Here is a 25192-nt window from a genome sequence, read left to right as displayed (position 1 = left end):
CCTATGACATTATGACATTGAAGTAGTCGAAAGAACAACAGATGCAGAATATAGTTATAAACATGAGGGATTTTGAAGATGCTGTAAAAATTCAAAATAAGACAAAAAATGCTAGAGGAACTCAGCAGATCAAGCAGCATGTATGGAAAGGAATAAACAGATGCCATCTCCACATGCAAATTGTCAAGATCCCTCAGGGTCTTCTGGAGAAACTCATCAGGTTCCCATGGAAGATCCTGGAAATTGTTTGTTGCTCCATATTCCAGCATTTGCAGTGTCCCCTCAGATTCTTGTGTGTTTCAGTAAAGTCCCCTCTAAATCCAAGCAAATGCATTGTTCCAAGATTCACTATCCTCACATTGTTTTATGATTGTGGTATTTGATTCTGTATAGGAGAATATTATCCTGCCATCGACCCTGCCAAGACTAGGAAGTTCCCTATAAGAATATTTTACATTATAGGAATTTTGGATTGGGCCCAAATTGGTGCTTTTATTGTGTCCTTGCTTATATTAATTTTTACTGTGGTGCCCCAATAACCACCTATGGTTGTAAGCCCATATACCCACCCATAAAATTTAGTGACTTTCGTATATTTGGTTTTATACTTCTGTAGTTTTGTTGTCTGCAGAGTTAAAGTGTGATTCAGTCAGTATTTGCTAAAGACATTTCTTATCTAAACCAGACCAAACAGGCTTGCAGGAAAAAAGGAAACATGCGCCCATCTTTCTTTGTTATAGCCAGTTAGTTACAGTAGTTACAGCCAATTAGTTAAAGCCTGTTACAGCTAATTACAGTTACAGCCGATTACATTTACAGTTTGCTACAGTTTGTTATAATTACAGTTCACTTGTTACTTCTCTGCTTCTGGAGCAGACTGAACCTGTACGACCTCTAGTAATGATGAACTCTAATAAAATGGTTGTAACCTCAAAATTTGTACCTCATTCTTGACTTCTGAAGAACCTTCGGGAAAACATGATCTCCAGATCAACCAGGAAGTGGGAGCAGGGTAGACCTGTTTCATGATTCAGTACTCACACAGCTGATCTACACTTTGCCTCTTCCCTGTACCAGTTCCCTGTGGCCCTCGATTCTGCAATATTCCAAAAACCCAACCCCAACTACAGTATTTCTAACAATCCAGTCACCACAAATTCCAGTCTGGAGAATTCCAGTGATTCATTACCCAATGTGAAATGTAACTTCTCCATACTTCAGTTTTGTACCTACTTCCTCTTGTTCGAGACTCTCCACAGGTGGAGTCCCCTCAGGATTTACCCTGTGATGATCTCATAAGATCCTATAACTTTCAAAACGGTTGTCAATAATTCTTCAAAGCTCTATAGAATAAGTTATATGGAAAGATTCAGGATTGTCTAATGCCATTTCCTGTTCACAAGTGTAAGGAGAATGAAATAATTGTTACTCAAGATCTGATGCAGCACAAAATCACACAAAAGGAACATAATAATATTTAAATCTCTCACCATAGGCTCGTAATGAGTTAGCTATTACTATGAATACAAACTAACAGCAACATAACTTTACAATGCATGGGAATAATGACAAAAAAGGCCATTACCAGTAAATAAATGGGTCTAGGATATATATATATGATTCAAGTAAACACAAAAAACATAAAAGTTTGAATGTTTCTTCTAATGAAAAATAGTCTATTACCTGTATGAACACTAATGGACATCCATGCAAATTTACTGTTTGCCAAAATGATGCTAGGCTCTGTATAAGGCTTATGATAAGCCAATGGGAAATAATAAAGTAGTCGGGGAGGTAGTGGGTGGAAGTGTTGATTAGTCTTACTGCTGGGGATAGTAACTGTTTTTGAGTCTGGAGGTCCTGGCGTGGATGCCACAAAACCTTCTTCCTGATCAGACTGGGACAATCAGTCCATGAGCAGGATGGGTGGAATTTTTCATGATGTTATTGGCCCTTCTCTGGGGCATAGACAAATTGACTAGGTTAATATTTCAAACACTGGCATGCAGGGGAACGACTGGATATCTTATGGAGGTATACAAAATTGTGTGGAGTATAGATAGGCTGAATACATACAGGCAATTTCCCATCAGTTTGAGACTAGAACTAGAGGTCATAGGCTTAAGGTGAAAGGTGAGGGATCTTATTTACTCAGGAGGTGATGCAAGTGTGGAACGAGCTGCCAGTGGAAGTGGTAGATGCTGGCTCAATTGTAACTTTTAAGAGAAGTTTGGATAGGTACTGTGTGTTTGGATGGAAATGGTGTGGAGGTATATGGACTTGGTGCAGGTAGATGGTACTAGGCTGATCAAATTAGAATGGATCAGGTGACCCAAATAACCTGTTTCTATGCTGTTGTAGTCTATGGCTCTATTACTCACATCCTCGCTTTTGACAGAACATCCTTCTCAGGATACCACTGGCCTGTCTGGTTTTAGTATAACAGTTCATTTTTTGTTGGTCTGCCTACAATCTGTGGTATGGTTATTGAAGAGTTATGAGAATGTTGACAGAAATCTTGGGCCTTGAGTTCTAGGGATGGGGTGAGCATGTTAGGATTTTATTCCATTGAGCAGGTAGACTGATGAGTAAGCTTATAGATGTGCATAACATCATTAGGGGCATAGATAGGGCATAGATAGTCTTTCTCCCAGAGATGGCAAATCACAAACTAGAGGGCACAGGTTTAGACCATAAGATCTAGGAACAAAATGAGACTATTCTGCCCTTAGAGTTTGCTCTGCTATTCTTTCATTGCTGACTTTATTCAATCCATTCATCTACATTCTCCATTAACCATTAACTCACTTACCAATTAAGAACTTTAAGGAGCGAGAGAGAAAAGATTTAAAAGAAATCCAGGGGGCTGCTTCTTTACACCTGGTGGTGTGTGCATATGGAGCAAGCTATCAGAGGAAGTGGTTGAGGCAAGCATAACAGCAACACTTAAAAGACAGGTAGAAAGATATATGAATAGGAAAGGTTTAAGGAGATTTTGGCACAAGATGAGTAAGTGGGACTAAATTAGATGGGTATCTTTGTCAACATGAACAAATTGGACTGAATGCCCTGTTTCTGTGTTGTATTACTCTGTGCCTCTGTAACCATTCAACTCTTAATCAACTGGTTGACTAAGTGAGGAACAGACCTAAGAAGCATTAGTCAGTAAATTCCCTTTAATGGTTCCTCATCCTGCTTCTCAATAATTACCTCAGAAAACTAAACATAATATAAATATGAGCTGAAAATTTATCAGCAACTCTTTAAAACCTTGTTCACGATGTACAATGCAAGATGATAAAACACAGGAGCAGAATTAAGCCAATTGGCCCATCAAGTCTAATATGCTAATCAATCATAGTTGATTTATAATTTCTTTCAACTTCGTTCTCCTGCCTCCACCCCATCCCTCGTAATCTTTGACTCTCTTACTAATCAAGAACCTGTCAACCTTCACTTTAAATATACCCAATGCTTGGCTCCTCAGCCATCTGTGGCAATGAATTCCACAGATTCACTATCCTCTGGCTAAAGAAACTCTTCTGCATCTCTAGTCTAAAGAAACATCCTTGTATTCTGAGGCTGTGTCCTTTGGTCCTAGACTCCCCCATTATTGGACATATACACTCTATCCAGGCCTTTCAAAATTCATTCGTTTTCAATGCAATTCCCAATCGTAATTCAAAACTCCAGTGACTACAGGCCCAGGGTCATCAAATACACCATGTTAACCCTTTACCTTCTGGGACCATTCTAGTAAAACTTCTATGGACCTTCACCAATGCTAGCACACCCTTTCTTAGATAAGGGGCCAAAGATTGCTCACAATTCTCCCAGTGAGGCCTGGCCAAACCTTTATAAAAACAAAGCAACATGGCAATTGTAAGCTGCTGCAATATGATGCAACTGTGGAAGCTGTGGTAAGGAAAAGGTTAAAGACAATGTCAGGCAAGAATGACTGCAGCAATGTATAGTCAAACCTGATAAGGGAGTCCTTTGAAGTCAGACCGTGGGATCCAAACTTACCTATTGCAGACAGATAGGTGAGAATGACCATGGCAGTGTGTAATCAATCTAGAAGAACATAACTTCCTTTCACACATAGGGGTGTTGGAGAAAGACAAGATAGGAATAATGGAAGGATGTGAAGAACACCCAACAACTAAGGAATAATTGTTTTACTAACTTCAAAATATCATTGGTTGTCAGCATGAAGTTTTGATTGACTTTTAATGCCTCTATTGTGAATGGTGATTGATCGTGAGTTCAACTTTATACAATTTAGCAAGTGGTCAATATCCATAGCTCATAAGCTAATTCTGTATAAAAATAGCAGGTTTCTCTTCAGAACAGTGTGGGTGACAGGGGCCATGCCATTCTCCTTGTACACAAGGAAAACAAAGTATGTTTGGGTCGTAAGAATGCGTGTGCACTGGGCCGTTAGTTTAGTTATTTTATTATCAGCGATTATTCAACACTAAATAAATTACAGTTTTATAATGTAAGCGGACAATTTGTAAAATTAATGACTGTGGACAGTGCTACTCTTCCAAAGCTGGTTGTGATTAATTCTGTTTACTGCTGATAGGCTGGTCTGAAATTAATTCCTGTGCTCTGTTTGAACTGCAGGTGGTAACGGGATGGACAAGGAACTACGGAAGGCCAACATGTGGGGATTTATTGGCTGCCTTTCGACCGTGCAGTTTAATGGAATTGCTCCACTGAAGGCAGCCCTACGGCTACACAATTCAGATCCTGTTGAGGTCAAAGGGCATCTGTCCAAGTCACGGTGCGGTATTTCGGGATCAACTGGTTCGAGGAAAGTCACGACAATGCACCCACTGACAGGTACTTTGGATTCAGATTAGTTTATTGTCACATGCAACAAGGTGTAATGGAGTTCACAGGGTAAACAGAACACATGGCAATAATGAATATGACAAAAGACCATTTCATAATTCCAGTTTTTCCAGCCTTTGCATGTAACAGAAGTATTGAGTTACGTTGAAGTGGTATAAGACTTTGGTGAGGCCAAGTTTGGAGTATTATGTACAGTTCTGGTCACCTCTCTGCAGAAATATATCAATAAAATTGAGATAGTACAGAGAAAATTTACAAAGATGTTGGACGACTTGAGGATCTACCAAGTTCCTCCATTATTTTGTGTGTGTCGCTATATTTATTGCAATGTTCATTCCCTTAACCTCTTCTGTGGAGATTATTTTTGCATAGGTGTGAATTATCCAACCATTTCCCCAACCTCACCTTAAACAGCCTCTCGAAGGACTTCATTACAGTAGATATGTGTGACTGTCATTGAGATGGCTCATTCTGCTCTCTTGGACACGATATGGTTCCTGCCACCTGTGAATGGAAACATACAGTGAAAGGCAACATTTGTATCAATAATCAACACACCCAAGGATGAGCTGGGGCAGCCTACAAGTGTCACCACACATTCCACAGCAAACAACACAGGGCAAAAACATTAAAACAAGCGACTTTCTTCCCTGCCACCCATCCATACTCACATACGTACAGTCATTGAACTCCAAGACAGCCTCCAGCCTCTAGCCCTTAAGCTTTGAGCTCTGGTCATGCAATCAACCTTCGAAGGATAAGGGTTAAATTCTCGCAGACTCAGACATCATGGTCAGTATGGTGAGGTTGTGCTGAAGGGTCTGTTTCTGCACCTTGTAACTCGATGATATATACTCAGTGGCCACTTAATTAGGAAACTCCTGTATCTAGTAAAGTGGCCACTGAGTGTATATTCATGGTCTTGTGCTTCTGTGGCCCACCCACTTCAAGGTTCAATGTGTTATGTGTTCAGAGATGGTCTTCTGTACACCACTCAGGTAACATGTCAGTTCCTGTCAACTTGAACTCGTCTGACCATTCTCCTCTGACCTCTCTTATTAACAAGGCCTTTTCACCCCAGAACTGCAGCTCACTAGTTGTTTTTCTTTGCTTTTCACACCATTCCCTGTAAACTATGGAGACTGTTTGCATGAAAATCCCAAGAGATCTGCAGTTTCTGAGATACTCAAACCACTCTAGCACCAACAAAGTCACTTCAATCAAATTCCTTCCCCATTCTGATGCTTTTACTGAACAACTGAACTTAACCATGTCAGCATGTTTTATGCAATGATTTGCTGCCAGTGATTGGTTGATTAGATATTTGCAAAAATGAACATGTGTACCTAATAAAGTGGCCACTGAGTGTGTGTCCAAAGTTCAGAACCTTCAAGTTCAAGCCTAGCCAGTGAAGTTAAAGCAGCTCCCTTTTCTATTCCTCTCCCCTACAGTGTGGTTTGTGTTGTGCAGGTGAGCTATCAGACCTGCAGTTTCCCGATTTCCCCAGGTATAGCCTGGCATGTTTTGCATTACTCCCTTGGCAAATCACTTGCCTTAATAATTACTCATTCCCGATACATAAGCTTAATAATTAGCTCTGAGCTTTGCCAGCACTGAAGTATGAGCTTGCTGTATTCATCCTGCTGGCAGATGGCAGTGTGTGATAACCTAACACCATTAGCACATCGAAATCAGGCAGGGCAGCTGAGCAAGGCTGTTCCAGCAAACCATTGCTCTGGGGACACTGATGTCAGTAGGTTGGTGCTTTTGGCTCAAGTATAAAATTGCAAGTTAACTTTAATGATTCTAAATACATTTGCCTACAGCTAGTATATGAACACTCTCAGGCAGAAGGGTGCAGCACCGTGGAAACCTCAGTGCAGTGATGCCCTCCCTCTGCCCTTCTCAGTGAATACCATTGGACATTCATACACAGGCAGGACAGGGTAACAGAGAAATCAGGACTGACAATGTTACATCGGTATTTCATGATGAATAGATCAAGGGAGCATAAGAGGCCAGGGAAGGTGATAAGTGGATTGGAATTACTGGAGGTGAGGTAAGAGGATAAGATTTGTCACATGTACATCAAAACGTTCTGTGAAATGTGTTGTTTTTCTGTCAATGACCAACACAGTCTGAAGGTGTGCTGGGGCAGTCTGCAAGTGTCACCACAATTCCAATGCCAATGCAGTATGCCCACAACTTATTAACCCTAACCTATAAATCTTTGGAATATGGATGGAAAGCAGAGCACCTGGAGAAAATCCATGCGGGTCGCAGGTGAACGCACAAAATCCTTATAGATTGTGGTGTGTGGATTGAACACCACTCACTGATCACTGGCACTGTAAAGCTTTGAGCTAACAGCAATGATACCCTATCACCCCCTTGGGAGATGGGAGAGTGAGGTCATTGGTCTGTGGTGAGGACACAAGGAGACAGAGGCAACAGAAGGAGAATTCTGCCTCCTGTCAGGCTCAAAATTCATTCAGATGCTGGTATGCAGGTACAAAGACAAGGATATAGAGCAAAGTGAAAATCAGTTGGGAAAATTTTATACCCAAGGAGCTAGGTTAGACAAAAATCATGCCAAAATGAATGCAGTATCTCTCTGCCTTGGGTTAAGCTGATGTTCTTTTGTACAATGTCAGCTTTTATCAAGTGTTTATCACTCACTACAAGAACACTTATTTAGACAAGGAGGTGAGTAGCGTTACTGTCTAGAACTTTATTTATACAGGAACCAGAGGATCCAGATGGAGTTTACTGAGGATCAAATATCAACTCTATTCCCCATATACATTTACATGCAGTCAGAATTTTGCTGTGCTGTGTTGGTCAGGGCTAGGCATGCACCATAAAAGGCAATTCAACAATAAGGCATGAAGAATTATATATAAATAAAGAAAGCTAATAAAGTCAGAAGTTAAAGGATAGACATGGAAGAAAGTGTGCATAAATAAATAAACACCAGCATGTATTTACAATGTAAACAGCAGTATAAAAAGTGGTTTGATGTGTACAGTGCACTGTGCAGTGTAGTGACTGAGGTAATGAATGGGGTGGGGGAAGAAACTAGAAAGGTTAATCAGATAACTGCTGGGGAGAAATTTTTAAGATGGGGTGAAGTTTTTGTTTGATAGCCCTATAGCACTTTCCAGAGGAAGCTTTTTGAAAAAGGCAGTTTATAGAGCGGGTAGTGTCTGCAATTATTTTTCCTATTTGCTTCTTTGTCTTGGGCACACTTACACATCTTTCTGTGATGTCAGACCACAGCCAATGCCCTTTACAGCTGAACAGTTTGCTGTTTTTTATATGTTGTGGGATATGCACATGTAAGGTACTGTTGTGATCTTGAGTGATCGAAGCAAATTCAGTGGTAACTTCCAAAAGGACATAATTGATTGGCTGTGAGGTAGAAGGGGGAGTGCCTTTAATTGGATCGCTTCACCGTGCACCTGATGGTGTGAATGGATTCTCGCAACACTTCATGACTACACCTCCAAATAAGAAAAGAGATGAGAAAGTTACTGAAGTCATGAACTATTGTATTGATTATTTACAATGAGGCTTAGTTTTAATAATGGACGATCTATCAAAAACTGGTAAACACCAGGAGTACCTGTTAAAGCTGATCTACTTGAGCATGAACTTGGTACAGCTTTTACTTTCTCAGTTGACAAGATTATCAGTAAGCTGCACTTTTATAACAAAATAGTGGCTACAGGAAGACTTAATTTTAATAGACTAAGTCCTGATTATAGAAACAAATGATTCGTCACAGATCTAGCAGCAAATTCAATTTTCTATTGCAGCAATGGGTGCACACTGTGACATAATTAGTGAAGTTTCTGAAATTTGGATGGCGTTGCTGCTGTACTCTATATCACTACTTTTGTGTACGCTTCCGTTAGCACATTAGCACAATCCATGATTAGATATTGATTAGATATTACCATTGATTAGATATTACCCTTCACTATTCTTTCCCCTACAAAGCCATGTTAGTATGATAGCTGGTGCCCTCCCCTTTCATGATGATGGAGGTTGAGATGCTTCAGCAGTGCTGTTCGAGTATCCTGGATTCGTGTTTGCATTCAGCCTTTGTGAAATAACATAAGAAGTTGATTTAATGCTTTCAAATTATTTCTAATGACTGTCACCGGACAGTAAGATTAAATTAACAGCAACTTACTTTTCTTTTCAAATTGTTTTTGTGTCTTATGATCTATCACAAGCAATTCTATGTCACCACTTCCATCTGAGATATATATATATATTTATAAAAGATCCCTCATCTAATATGTGTTATTGAATAGAAGCTCATGAAAAAATACATTGGCTTTCATTATTTGGTATTCTGTGCCCTGGATGAGATACTAAAGTTAGGTTGTTGACACATATGAATGAATTATCATTTAGATTTGCACTGTAAAATAAGATGGCCTATTGATATCTATTTCCTTCACTCCACCACTGATGATTGTATCCCTTCAACAGTCTAATCCCCAAACCCTATAATTCCCTCCCTAAACCTCTGTGTTTCCCTCTTTTTCCTTGCACCCTATCTCTGTCACTAGGTTTATTATTTGCCTTTATCCAAGGGCAGTAATTTTGTACAAGATGTTGGTAAGGCAGCAATTGCAGTACTATCCATAGTTTTTGTCTTACTGTTTTAAGAAAGGTAACATTGATACTGGAATTAGAGGTCATGAGTTGAGGGTGAGAGGGGCAATGTTTAAGAGGAACATTAGGGGAATCTTCTTCACTCAGAGGGTGATGAGAGCGTGGACCAATCTGCCAGCACAAGTGGTGGATGCAGTTTTGATTTTAGTGCTTAGGTTTGGATACAATGGAAGGGTAAGGAGGACTACAGTCCAGGGGCAGGTTGTTGGGGCTAGGCAGTTCTAATGGTTCAACATGGACTAGGTAGGCCGAAGCCCTAGTTCCGTGCTGTAGCTTTCTATGACTCTTGTCACTAAGATGGAAAGAGTGCAAAGAAGCTTTATTAGAATGTTGTTAGGACTTGAGCATCTGAGTTACACAGAGAGGTGGGGCAGGCTAGGACTTTATTTTTTGGAGTACAGGAGACACAGCTGACCTTACAGAAATCTATAAAATCATGTGGGGCATAAAAAGGTTGAATACTCCTCAAAGAGATGGAACTAAATACTTGAATGCATTGGTTTACTATGAGAGTGCAAAGTTTTAAAAGAAGCAATTTCTTCACACAGAGGTGGGGTTATAGAGAGAGCAGCCAAAGAAAGTAGCTGAGCCAGGTGCAATAATACTATTAAAGGACATTCAATTTAAAAATGTTCAGCACAATCATCCCCTTAATACTAATAACTAAAATACAAAACCTGGGCCTTTGCACCTCCCTCTGGACTTTGTTATTGTGGGACCACAGTCAGTGCAGATTGTAAATGAAATCTCCTGTCTGACGATCAACACTGGTGCACCTCAAGGAAGCATGCTTATCCCACTACTCTACCTTTTCTACATTCATGTCTGTGTGGCACAGCACAGCTCAAATATCATCAAGCAATTTGCCAATGATACCTCTGTTGTTGGTACAATCTCAGATGGTGATGAGGAGGTGTACAGGAGTGGTTGACTGCTGTTGCAACAACAACTCTGCACTGAACAGTACAGCAAAGTACTGTTGCCTTTTTGCCCATGATGTAGTGCCAACTGTTTAACCTACTGCAAAGTCTATCTAATCCTCCCCTCCTGCATAGTCCATAACCTTCTATTTTTTTCATCCATGTGTCTATCTGAGAGTTTCCTGTATCTCCATGGCACTTTCACCACCACCCCAGTAGCTGGCTGGATGTAGTTAATACTTTCTGTGTGAAGAAAAATACCTCTAACTTTTCTCCTTACAGCATAAAAGTTCTATATGTCCATTGCCATTGCCACCCTGGGAAAAAAGCATTGGCTATCCACTCCACCTATGCCTCTCATATTCTTATACTGTACATCTCCGTCAAGTCACTTCTCATCCTTAATCGCTCCAAAGAGGAAAGTCCTAGCTTGCTCAACCTTTCTCATACAACATGCTCTCTAATACAGGCAGCATCCTGGTAAATCTGTTCTGCTCCCTCTTTAAAGCTTCCACATCCTTCCCATAATGAAGCAACCAGAAATGAACACCATACACCAAGTGTAGTCTAAAAGAGCTGTGTGATAATATTGCAGTTTTATAAAACTTTTATGGAACTGCAGTATTATCACACAGTTCTTGAACACAATCCATCTTGACTAATGAAGGCCAACATCTCATTTGCAGCACACTGCACATTGTGCTGGAGGAGTTGAGCAAGGCAGGCATCATCTATGAATGGGAATAAACATGTTTAACAATAAACATTCAACATTTTGGGTGGAGACCTTTCATCAGGACCATCATGTGCATTCTTAATCACCCTATCAACTTGTGCAATTTTGAAGGATCAGTGGACTTGGCCCTTAAACTTCCTTTGTCTTTCACACTGTTAAGGATCCTACCTGAGATGTCTAAAGAGACCAGTGTGGGAACTATTGTGTGCTGAAAAGATCCTCACCCGACTTGAGGTGAAATGTCCAAGTTGGGAGAGAAACTGACAGCCATATCAAACCATCAAACATGAGGACAAGGGGCAGAAAATAGGGAAAAAAAAGAGAGCAATAATTTAACTAAATTATTATTCTATTTTGGGTGTGATTGATGTAGAAAAGACAATGCTAATGTTAGATTGACTCCACTCAATTATAAACCACTTTTGAAATGTCAAATTTTGGTTTCATAATAAATGTCAAAAGTGCTGCAGAAATTTTCACAAATTAAAACAGATACTTGGAAGCCAGATTTATAAACCCAAGGGATGTGTTCGTACTGATGCTTTAATGATGCAGGTTTTTTTTTTCTCTTCTGCAAAGCAAATTTAATTAATGCTTCACCAGCCTCAATGAAGTAAACATTAAAACCGGTTCAAGGTTAATGATCATCACACAGTTTAACAAATGAGCACTGTGATGCCATCAGCAACATTGATCTATGTCAGATGTCATACTACAGAATACTCTGTTAATTACACTTTACAAATTGCATTATTATAATATTTGACAGAGAGTCCACTGAAAATAACCTCTATGGCTTTTGTTTTTGAGTTAAGCTGGAGGAAAGATGGACCTTTTCAAATAGGTATTCTTCAGCTCTGCTTTATCTTGTCTTTGTACAAGAAATGTATTTTACACTGAACAGAGATTAACTTTATTTGTCACTTGTAAATTGAAACATCGAAACATATAGCGAAATGTGTTCTTTACATCAAATTTAACCATTGAGGACTGTGCTAGGTAGCCCATAATTGTCGCTACGCTTCCAGTGATAGTATAGCATGCCCGCAACTCACTGATTGTGTGCCTATGGAATGTGAGAGGAAACCAGAGCACCCGGTTGGTGATGGCTGGCATTACAAAGCAATGCACTCACTGGCAGGCTCCTCCCAGTCCCTAATCAGTGAACAGGAGTCACCTGACACTCATTTCCAACTCATCACCTGCAGCTTGTTTAAACCCAACTCTCATCCACAGTCCTTGTTCACTCATACGAACCAGCTGGTCCTAAACTTCAGTTACCTTGTTGTGTTAAGTATCTGTTCTCTCTTATTTTGTTGCCCCTTGTGGCTTGTTGTTTTGCAGTTTATTATTAAGGTTATCAATTAATGCTTAATCATCTCCACTACTCTGCATTGGAGTCAAGCCTCCTCTACATTTCCTAACACAATTATACTAACAAGAAATGACAAATACAATATTAACTCTAAAAGGGGAGTTAGGCGAAAGCTGAAATAGTAAATATTGTCAGGCACAGTGAAACTATGTGGAATTGGCTTAAAGTCCCTTTCAAAAAGTTGTTGAAGGCACAATTGACCAAATGAACAATTTCTGTGCTATAACACTCTGTGATTCCACAGCCTTCAAAACCCTCTTTATTCATTTATGGTGTTTAGAACCATAGAACCACAGAATATTACAACACAGAAACAGGCCTTTTGGCCCTTCGTGGCTGTGCTGAAACATTTTTTTTTGCTTAGTCCCACTGACCTGCACCTGGCCCATAACCCTCCATACACCTCTCATGCATGCACCTGTCCAAGTTTTTCTTAAATGTTAAAAGTGAGCCCGCATTTACCACTTCATCTGGCAACTCATTCCACACTCCCACCACTCTCTGTGTGAGGAAATCACACACCCCCCCCCCAGTGTTGCATTTAAACTTTTCTCTTTTCATCCTTAACCCATCCCCTCTGCTTTTTTTTCTCCCTAGCCTCAGTGGAAAAAGCCTGCTTGCATTCACTCTATCTATACCCATCATAATTTTAAACACCTCAATCAAATCTCCCCTCACTCTTCTACGCTCCAGGGAGTAAAGTCCTAACCTACACAACCTTTCTCTGTAACTCAGTTTCTCAAGTCCCGGCAACATCCTTGTAAACCTTCTCTGCACACTTTCAACCTTATTAATATCCTTCCTGTAATTCAGTGACCAAAACTGCACATAAAATTCCAAATTCGGCCTCACCAATGATTATACAACCTCACCATAACATTCCAACTCTTATACTCAATACTTTGATTTATAAAGGCCAATGCACCAAAAGCTCTCTTTACGACCCTATCTACTTGTAATGCCACTTTTAGGGAATTATGTATCTGTACTCCCAGATCCCTCTGTTCTACTGCACTCCTCAGTGTCCTACCATTTACCTTGTATGTTCTACCTTGGTTTGACCTTCCAAAATGCAATACCTCACAGTTGTCTGCATTAAACTCCATCTGCCATTTTTCAGCCCTTTCCTCCAACTGGTCCAAATCCCTCTGCAAGCTTTGAAAACCTTCCTCACTGTCCACTTCACCTCCAATCTTTGTATAATCAGCAAATTTGCTGATCCAATTTACCACTTTATCATCCAGATCATTGATATAGATGACAAATGACAATGGACCCAGCACTGATCCCTGTGGCACACCACTAGTCACAGGCCTCCACTTAGAGTAGCAATCCTCCACTACCACTCTCTAACTTCTCCCAGTGAGCCAATGTCTAATCCAATTTACTACCTCTCCATGTATACCTAGTGACTGAATCTTCCTAACTAACCTCCCTTGTGGGACCTTATCAAAAGCCATGTAGACAACATCCACTGCCTTCTCTTCATCCACTTTCCTGGTAACCTCCTCCAAAAACTCTAATAGATTTGTTAAACATAACCTACCACACACAAAGCCATGTTGACTCTCCCTAATAAGTCCCCGTCTATCTAAATACTTGTAGATCCTATCTCTTAGTACTCCTTCCAATAATTTACCTACTACTAACATCAAACTTACCGGCCTATAATTTATTTTAATGTTTTCCTTTAATTTCTTTTAATGTTTTTCTCTGCTATTTTAGAGCCTTTTTTAAACAACGGAACAACATGAGCTATCCTCCAATCCTCCGGCACCTCACCCGTAGATACTGACATTTTAAATATATCTGCCAGGGCCCCTGCAATTTCAACACTAGTCTCCTTCAAGGTCCAAGGGAATACCCTGTCAGATCCTGGGGATTTATCTACTCTGATTTGCCTCAAGACAGCAAGCACCTCCTCCTATCTTTTGACGTGGTGTTTGATATATTTGTGTTTTGATAATTAGTGCCTAATAAAATGACCAATAAGTGTAATTAAAATCATGATTTATATCACTAAGTACTCTTTTAATGTTTATCTCTGCTATTAAAAATTAACTGTAACATATGAAATTCCATTCTTTGAAACTGCAACTTGTTTAAGAGCTTTTAATAGCTACTTCTTGTTCTTTTTATTTTCTTTGTTCTTCTCATATTCCAATCCTGCTTTCACTCTCTTTAATTCTTTATCCTGATATTGAATTCTTACATTTTAATTATGTCTCCATATCTGTTTGTATAATATGTATTTTCCGATTGCTTAATTCGTTTAAGAGATACCTGTCCTTTGCAGCTCGATAAACGCTGGTTAGATGACATTTAGGGTATTCAGATCTGGTTGCTTCATTATAGGGAGGTTGTGGAAGCTTAAGAGAGAGTGCAGAGGAGATTCACCAGGATGCTGCTTAGATTAGAGAGAGGTTGAGCAAGCTAGGGTTTTTCTCTTTGGCATGAGGCAGATGAGAGGCAGCTTAATAGAAGCATACAAGATGATAAGAAGCACTGAATGGATAGCTAGGATGGAAGTGTGGAAGTGTCTAATACAAGGGAGCATCATTTTAAGATAATTGGATGAAAATATGAGGGGGTGGTGTCTGAGGTAGGTTTTTTACACAGAAAGCAGTGGGTATGAAATGCTCCGTCAGGGTCCGGTGATAGAGGCAGGTACATTAGGGGCATTTAAGGAACTCCTGGACAGACACATGGATAATAGAAAAATGTAGTGTTTTTCTGTTGGGAAGGGTTAGATTGATTTTAGAGTAGGTTAAACAATAGGCACAACAGTGGGCCTGCACTGTGGTGTAGTATTCTGCTTTCTATGTATTATGTGTATGTCTTACAACTCACACTTAAAACAGCTATTGGAGTTGAAGGATGCTGAGCTAAGGTTTTTATGCAATGTTGTGTTCTCAACTACCCTGAAAAAATGGAATAATGTGTGCTGAAGAATTAAGTTTTTTTATAAACCAGTGTCAGACACCACTGTCAGAACCTGGTACAGAAAAGATAAATTTGATTTTCATTTGACAATCAGGTGATGGATTTACTAAGGAATGAGACACTTTTCATATCATGCATTCAGTGTTTCTGTTCAATATTCCCAGGTTAACTCTTTCTAAGCCTTGCTGTACCTTTGTAACATCTGATTAAGTACTTGCGAGTGTTTAATGAGATGATGCAAAGGATCTTTATTTTGATATTCATTTATTATTGTCATATGTACTGAGACACCGTGACATGATTATGATTTTGTGCCATGAAAAGAGATTCTATTATTCAAAAGCACATTTAGCTACTAAAAAGCAAAACTGGATATGATATTAGTTACAGAGCAAATGTAGTACAGGTGGAGAAGGGCCATAGTGAGGTATATCAGGAGTTCATCTTTTAGCATATGAGAGGTCCGTTCAAAGGACTCACAACAGTAGGATGATAGCTGTTTTTGATTCTGGTGTTACATACTGTCAAATCTTTGTATCTCTGCTTGATTGGAGGGTGGCAGATGAAAGAATGACAGATTGGGAGGGGCCCTACATTATAAGACCATGAGATATACGATCTGAATTAGGCCATTTGGCTGATCAAGTCTGCTCCACCATTTCATCATGGCTGATCCATTTCCCTCTCAGCTTCAGTCTCCAATCTTTTCCCAGTACCCCTTCATGCCCTGATCAATTTGCCTTAAATATACATATAGATTCAGCCTCCACTGCTGCCTGTAGCAAAGAATTCCACAGATTCACCACTCTCTGACTCAAGAAATTACTTCTCATCTCTGTTCAAAAAGGACATCTCTCTATTCTGAGGCTGCATCCTCAGATCTTGGATTCTCCCTTCACAAGAAACATCCTCTCCACATCCATTCTCTCAAGGCCTTTTACCATTTGATAGATGTCAATTAGGTCATCTCTCATTCTTCTGAATTCTAGTGAATACAGGCCCAGAGCCATCAAATGCTCTTCATATTACAAGCCATTCAATCCTGGACTCATTTTCATGAATCTCCTTTGAACCCTCTCCAGTTTCAACACATTTTTTCTAGGTAAGGGGCCAAAACTGCTCACAATATTCCAAGTAAGGCCTCACCAGTTCTTTATAAAGTCTCAAAATTACATCCTTGCTTTTATAATATATTCAAGTCCTCTTGAAATGAATACTCACATCACATTTGCCTTCCTCACCACCGACTCAACCTGCAAATTAACCTTTAGGGAATCCTACACAAGGACTCCCAAGTCCCTTTATGCCTCAGTTTTTCGTATTTTCTCTCCATTTAGAAAATAGTCTTCCCCTTTATTTCTTCTACGAAAGCGCACGGCCATGAACTTACTGACACTGTATTCCATTTGGCATTCTTTACCTTTTCTCCTAATCTAAGTCCTTCTGTAATCTCTCTACATCCTCAAAACTACCTGCTCCTCCACCTATCTTCGTATCATCTGCAAACTTTGCAACAAAGTCATCAATCAGAAGCAAGTTTATTACCAGCATGTGACGTGAAATTTGTTAACTGAGCAGCAGCAGTTCAATGTAATACATGATAAAATAAAAATAAATCAATCAATCAATCAGAGTACTGTAAGTATATGTATGTATAGTGAATAGATTAAAATTAGTGCAAAAAACAGAAATAATATACATTTAAAAAAAAGTAAGGTAGTGTTCATGGGTTCAATGTGCATTTAGGAATCAGATGGCAGAGGGGAAGAAGCTGTTCCTGAATCACTGAGTGTGTGCCTTCAGGCTTCTGTACCTCCTTCCTGATGGTAACAATCAAAAGAGGGCATGTCCTGGTGGTGAGTCCTCAATAATGGACATCACCTTTCTGAGGCACTACTCCTTGAAGGTGTTTTGGGTACTACGGAGGCTAGAATCCAAGGTGGAACTGACTAATTTTATGATTTTTTTGAACTTTTGATCCTGTACCATAGCCCCACCACCACCAGACAATGATACAGTCTGTCAGAATGCACTCCACGGTACATCTATAGAAGTTTCCGAGTGTTTTAGTTGACAAACCAAATCTCTTCAAACTCCTAATAAAGTATAGTTGCTGTCTTGACTTCCCTATAGCTGCATCAATATGTTGGGACCAGGTTAGATCCTCAGAGATCTTGAGGCCAAGGAACTTGAAATTGCTTACCCTCCTCTTCTGATCCCTCAATGATGATTGGTTCATGTTCCCTTGTCTTACTCTTCTTTAAGTCCATAATCAGCTCTTTCGTCTTACTGACATTGTATGTTGTTGCTGTGACACCACTCAGCTAGTTGGCATATCTCACTCATCTCCATCTGAGATTCTACCAACAATGGTAAATTATTATATCATTAGCAAATTTATAGATAGTATTTGATCGATACCTAGCCACACAGTCACGGGTGTAGGTAGAGGGAGTAGAGCAGCGGGCTAAGCACACACCCCTGTAGCACACCACTGTTTTCGTCAGTGAGGAGGGGATATTATCACCAATCCGCACTGATTGGTGTCTTCCAGTTTGGAAGTTGAGGATCCAATTGCAGAGGGGGGTAGAGAGGCCGAGGTTCTGTAACTTATCAACCAAGATTGTGGGAATGATGGTATTAAATGCTGAGTTATAGTCAATGAACAGCATCCTGACATAGGTGTTTGTGTTATTCAGGTGATCTAAGGCCATGCATCTGCCGTAAGCCTATTGTGGTGTTAGACAAATTGCAGTGGGTCCAGGTCCTTGCTGAGGCAGGAGTTCATTCTAGCCATGACCAACCTCTCAAAGCATTTCATCACTGTAGATATGAGCGCTACTGGGCGATAGGCAACTCACACTACTCTTCTTAAACACTGGCATAATTGTTGCCTTTTAGAAGCAGGTGGGAACTTCCAACAATGGCAGTGAAAATGTCCTTGAATACAACCGCTAGTTGTTTGGCACAAGTTTTTAGAGCCTTACCAGAGACTGCATTGGGGCCTGCCAACTTGCAAGGGTTCAACCTCCTTAAAGACAGCCCAACGTCGGCCTCTGAGACTGAGGTCACAGGGTCGACAGGTGCAACAGAGATCTTCACATTCAAAGCGGGCATAGAAGGCATTAATCCCTATCTTTGCCTCCTGCCAAACAGCCACTGCTCTAGCCATACTAGAATTTTTCCTGTAAATACATAGGCTCTTAGTTTGTTAAGCAGCCTCATGTGTGGCAGCTTCTCAAAGGCCTTCTGAAAATCCAAGTACACAACATCAACTGATTCTCCTTTGTCTATCCTGCTATTTATTTCTTCAAATAATTTTGACGTATTTGTCAGGCAAGGTTTCGCTTGAAGAAACCATGCTGACTACAGCCTATTTTATCATGTACCTCCAAGTACCCAGAAGCCTCATCCTTAATAATCAACTCCAACATCTTCCCAATCACTGATGTCAGACTAACTGACCCTTCTTCTGCCTTTCACCCTTCTTGAAGAGTGGAGTGACATTTGCAATTTTCCGGTCCTCCAGAAACATTCCAGAATCTAGTGATTCTTGAAAGATTATTACAAATGCCTCCACGATCTCTTCAGCCATCTCTTTCAGAAGACTGGTGTGTACACCATCTGATCCAGGTGATTTATCTACCTTTAGTCCTTTCAGTTTCCCATGAACCTTCTCTCTAGTTATGGTAATTTCACACACTTCATGACCCCTGACACCTGATACTTATACCAAGCTGCTAGTGTCATCCATAGTGAAGACTGATACAAAATACTTATTCAGTTCATCCACCATTTCCTTGTCCCCCATTACTACCTCTCCAACATCTTTTTTCAGTGATGTGATATCCACTCTCACCTCTCTTTTATACTTTAAGTATCTGAAGAAATTTTTGGAATTTTTTAGTATTATTGGCTAGTTTACTTTTGTATTCCATCTTTACTTTCTTAATGGCATTTTTATTTGCCTTCTATTGGTTTTAAAAGTTTCTTAATCCTCTAACATCACATTAATTTTTTCTCTATTATATATCCCCTCTTTGGCTTTTATGTTAGCTTTGACTTCTCATTAGTAATGGTGGTGTCATCTTGCCTTTGGAATACTTCTTCCACTTTGGGATGGCTATGTCCTGTGCATTCCAAATTGCTTCCAGAAATACCAGCCATTGTTGCTCTGCAGTCATCCTTGCCAGTGTTCTTTTCCAATCAATTCTGGTCAACTCCTCTCTCATGTCTCTGCAATTTCTTTTACTCCACCGTAGCACTGATACTCCTGAATTCAGCTTTTTTTCACATTTCAGGTTGCATTCAGTCATATTATGATCACTGCCTCTAAGGGTTCTTTTATCTTAAGTGCTCTAATCAATACTGGTTAATTGCACAACACCCAATGCAATGCAGAATAGCTGATCCCCTAGAAGACTCAACCACAAACTTCTCTAAAAAGCCATCTCCTAGGCATCCCCCCCCCCCCCTTGGAATTCTGCACCAGGCTGATTTTCCCAATCTGCCTGCATAGTGAAATCCTCCATGACATTGTCTTTTTGGCATGCATTTTCTACCTCCCATTGTAATTTGTAGAACACATCCTTACTACTCTTTGGGGGTTTGTATACAGCAACAGCCAGGGTCTTTTTACCCTTGCAGTTCTTTAGCTCTATCTACAATTAATGAACACCTTCTGACTCAATGTCACCTCTTTCTAATGTTTTGATTTAAGTCTTTACCAATAGAGCAACGTCACCTCTTCTGTCTTCCTGCCTGTCCTTTCAATACAGTATGTATCTTTCAACATTAAGCTCCCTGCTGTAATCATCTTTCAGCCGTGATTGAGTGACGCCTACGACATTATTCCTGCCAATCTACAAATGTGCTGCAAGTTCATCTACCTTATTCCGTGTACTGTATTTATTCAAATAATACACCTTCAGTTCTGTACTCACCCGTTTCAATTTTGTCCACCTTTTACGTTGCAACTCATCCTGTTGATTGCAATTTTGCCCCATCAACAACCTTGCCTCACTGCATATTGCCCCGTTTGTAAACCAGCTATGGAATCTTCAGCACTATCATTCCAATTCCCAACCCCTTGCCAAATTAAACCCACCCAATCAACTCTAGCCAATCTGCCTGCAAGGATATTGGACCCCATCTGGTTCAGGTGTAACTCATCGTTTTTTACAGATCATACCTTCCCCAGAAGAATTCCCAATGATCCATAAATCTGGAACCCCTGCTGCCTGAACCAGTTGTTCAGCCACATATTCAAATTCTAAATCAAACTCTTCCTGCCCTCACAGGCATGTGGCACAGGCAGCATTCAGAGATTACTACCCTGGCAGTCCTGCTTCTCAGCTTTCTACCTAAAATTTCTCTTCAGGATCTCCTCACTTTGTCTACCTATGTCATTGCTGCGACACTCACATTTGAGAGTTCCATGGACCTGACCCAAGATGTCCCTGATCATGGCACCAGGAAGGCAACATACCATCTTGGTGTCACGATCGCACCCACAGAACCTCATCTCTGTTCCTCTGACTAGGGAATCTCCTACCAACACTGTAGTCCTCTTCATTTTTCTGCTCTTCTGAGCTACAGCACCAGATTCAGTGCCAGAGACCCAGTCACTGTGGCTCCCCACTGGTAGATTGTCCCGCTCAAAAGTATCTTAGGTTGTATACTTATTATTGAGGGGAATGGCCACAGGTGGACTCTGCACTGACTGATGCACCATCAATAACTCACTCTGAGATGTAAGACGAGATAAAGGGTTTTATTGACTGGAAGAAGGAACAAGCAGTGAGTGACCACCATGCTACATCCTGGAGACTGAGGGCCGGGCTCAGGCCTCAATCGCCTTTATACAGGGGTCTGTGGGAGGAGCCACAGGAGCAGTCAGCAGGGGGCGTGTCCAGACAGGTATATGTAGTTCACCACACTGACTGTGCATATCCTCCTTCTCCTGATAGTCACCCAGTTACCTGCCTCCTGCAATTCAGGAGTGACTACCTTCCTGTAGCTCCTGACAATCACCTCCTCAATCTTCTGTATGAGTGGAAGGTCACTGAGCTGCAGTTCCAGTTCCTTAATACATTCTCTCAGGAGCTGCAGCTTGGTGCACCCAGTGCAGATGTGTTTATCCGGGAGACTGGAAATCTCCCAGACTTTCTACATCCCACGTACAGTACGAAACATTGCCCCAGAGCCATTCCCATTAAACTACTGTGCCCTAACAAATGACGAATGAACAAATAAGAGCAGGAAGAGAGAAACTTATCAAATACTAAACGTCACCCAAGCCTGATGAGCCAAAGCCACTCTAAACATTTGCACACTCAAAAGAAAGGCCAGTCCACTTGCAGCTGTGCTATTTTTATCAGCCTTTTCTAAAGAATCCCTCCCGTTGACTCAACTCACAGAAAGTTGCAAAGCTTTGCCTTTAAAATGTCAATTGCTTTCCTGATTGAAAGCTTGCTCTTTTTATGCATTCCCCTTCATCGATTGTCCAGTTCAGAGAAAACTGCTTTGAAGCTCTGCTTATTAAATGTTAAACACAGACCTGACTGACAGGTAGCTCTTTTTAAGCACTGCCTCCCGCTGATTGGTTACACCTTATCTTAGAGAAACTGCCGTGAAGTTCTGCCTTTAAAATCTCAATCATCTTCCGAGTTGAAAGCTGGCTCTTTTTATGCATTCCCTGAAGTTGACAGTCCAAATCTGACTAACAACTATGTTAGCTGATTCCCCAAGGCAGTGGGAAGTGAAGAAGAAGCCAATGAAAATGTTGTCTGGCTTGCGTTATGGACTGTGACTGGTGATGTGCTGCATGGGTTCACTAGTAATGTGTTAAACTGGATCAGCAAATTTACAGATGACACCAAGACTGGGAGTATAGTGGATAGCAAGGAAGGCAATCAAAGCATACAATATGATCTGGACCAGCTGAAAAATGGCAGATGGAATTTAATGCAGTCAAGCGTAAGGTGTCACACTTTGGTTTGACAAACATGGTAGGACTTACACAGTGAATGGTAGTATACTGAGGTGTGTAGTAGAATAAAGATATCTGATAATAAATACATAATTTTTTAATGTGGTGTCACAGATAAATAGGGTCATAAAGAGAACATTTGTGCATATTGGCCTTCGTAAATCAAAGCATCTAGTACAGGAAATGGGATGTTACGCTGAAATTGTATGACATTGATGAGGCCAAATTTGGAGAATAGTATGCAGTTCTGTGTACTCACCTGTAGTAAAGATATCAATAGCTTGAATGAATGTAAAAAAATACTTATAGGGGTTTGGCTGGGACTTAAGGATAACCTGAGTATAGGGAAAGGTTGAATCGACTTGAACTTTATTCCCAGAGAATCATGGGAGATCATATAGAGGTAACTATATGCAGGCTTTTTCCCCTGAGGTTGGGTGAAACTAGAACTAACGGGACATAGGTTTAGGATGAAAGGTGAAATATTTAAGGAGAACCTGAGGGGGAACTTCTTCACTTGGAGAATGGTGCAGGTGTGGAATGAGCTGCTAGTGGAGATGATGGATGCATGGTCAACTGTAACATCCAAGAGACGTTTGGAGAGAAGGTTGTGTGGAAAGTTATGGTCCAGGTGCAGGTAGATGGTGTTAGACAGAAAAACGGGTTGGAATTAATTAAATGGGGTGAAGAGCCTGTATATTTGCTGTAGTGCTCTAAGACTGAATGACTAAGCTGTATTTACAACTCTGCAGTTTTTCTCAGCCTCAAGCAGCACCAGTTGTCATACTGAGTTTGATGCATCTGGATCAGACTTTTTTCTATGGTGCACCTGTAAAAGTTAATGGGTGTCATCAGACATACGGTGAATGTCCTTAGCCTTCTTAGGAAATGGAGGGATTAGTATGTCTTCTTGGCCATAGCATCCATGGACAAGGACAAATTGATGGTATAATTTACATCCAGCAAGTTGAAGCTCTCCACCATCTCCATCTCAGTCCCAATGATACAACCTGATACAACAATGATACATTCCTTTAATTAATGTTCCTGTAGTTTGATAAAGCCCCTTCCTTCAGAAGGCCATTGACAATTTCTTCTGGAAAAGTCTACAAAAATTGGTGGATAGAATGGACTGCATCATAGGCAAAGCCTCAAACCAAGCATTGAGCACTTTACAAGGATTACTGCCTAATTTCTTGCACATTAATTATTTGTCAGTCTTTGCATTTAGTATTTCATGGAATCTATTATACTTCCTGTTCTACTGTGAGAGGTCTGCGAGAAAATGAATCTCACAGTTGTATATTGTGACATGTACATACTTTGATAATAAAATTACTTTAAACTTTTGAACAAGAAAGCAGCATTCATTGTAAAGGACCCCCACCATTCAAGCCATGCTCTTTTCTCATTACTACCATCAGCAAGGCAGTATTGGAGCCTTAGGCCCCACATCACCAGGTTACCCTTTAACCATCAGGCCCCTGAACCAGTGTGGATAACTTCACTCACCACATCACTGAACCTATGGACTCACTTTCAAAGACTCTACAACTCATGTATTATTTCTTTTCATCTTTTTTTTCAGTCCTGATGAAGGGTTTCAGCCCAAAACACTGACTGTTTACTCTTTTTCTTAGATGCTGCCTGGCCTGTTGAGTTCCTCCAGCATTTTGTGTGTGTTGCTTTGATTTCCAGCATCTGCAGATTTTCTTGTGTGTGTGTGTGTTATTTATTTAATTTTATTTGCACAAAGTCTTTTATTTTGCACATTGATTGTCAGTCAGTCTTTGTTCATGTAGTTTTCATAAATTAAATTGTATTTCTTTATTTTCCCACAAATACCCAGAAGAAAATGAATCTCAGGGTAGCATATGGTAACATACATATAAGTTCACTTTGACTTTGATTTTGATCCTCTCAGGTCTTATTTTCCCCATTTAATCAACTTGTTTGATGACTTGCTTTGTTCACATGAATAACAATTTGAATTAATAATTCATCTTTAGCTTAATAAGAGAACAGGTATAATGTAATATTTTCCAGATAACGTTTGAAGGATTGTAGGCTGAGAGAGTTGAGACTCATGTTGGGTGGGACCAGATCTAGAGATCAGAGGTTGAAATAGTCCGGGGAAATCTAAGGGGGAGCTTCGTTGCTCAGAGGCTGGTGCAAGTGTGGAACGAACTGTCAGTGGAAGTGGCAGATGCAAATTAAAATATAATATTTAAGCAGGTTTGGATAAATACATGGATGATAGGGGCATGGAGGGCTATGGTCCAACTTCAGATATATGGAACCTGCCAACCCAGGCTGGCATAGACTAGACAAACCAAGGAGCCTTTTTCAGCGCTGTAGTACACTATAACTCCATGATTCGAAATATGCAAGGTATAAACTTTGAGGGGAGTTGAACAGCAGGAGAAATTCTTCATTATGAACAAAGCAATTTAAGATTCAAAATTCAAGATTCAAGATAGTTTATTACATTCCTCAGTACTTGAGTGTAAAGGAGAATGAAATAATTATTTCATTCTCTGGATCTGAATGCTGCATAAAAGACACACAAAAACCATAAAAAACACAATAAAAATATACAAATAGAATCAGAATCATGATATTGCTAGTATGTGAAACATACCAGAACTGATGGTGGTTCAGAGCCAAGCATAAGTCAC

The 25192-nt window shown here is 40.2% G+C and overlaps 1 protein-coding gene across 1 annotated transcript in view; it reads left to right on the top strand.

Moving 5' to 3' along the window:
- The window catches only part of LOC132394766 (contactin-associated protein-like 5), a 1222641-nt gene that overhangs the window by 1163131 nt on the left and 34318 nt on the right, over nucleotides 1-25192 (top strand). Inside the window, exon 22 of the mRNA XM_059971174.1 lies at nucleotides 4630-4848. Coding sequence (XP_059827157.1) covers nucleotides 4630-4848 — 219 coding nt within the window. The remainder of the gene's footprint in view (nucleotides 1-4629; nucleotides 4849-25192) is intronic.

Source organism: Hypanus sabinus, chromosome 5, assembly GCF_030144855.1.
Source record: "Hypanus sabinus isolate sHypSab1 chromosome 5, sHypSab1.hap1, whole genome shotgun sequence".
In the NCBI taxonomy this organism is placed as follows: Eukaryota; Metazoa; Chordata; class Chondrichthyes; order Myliobatiformes; family Dasyatidae; genus Hypanus; species Hypanus sabinus.
This window is presented reverse-complemented; position numbering and strand designations above follow the sequence as displayed.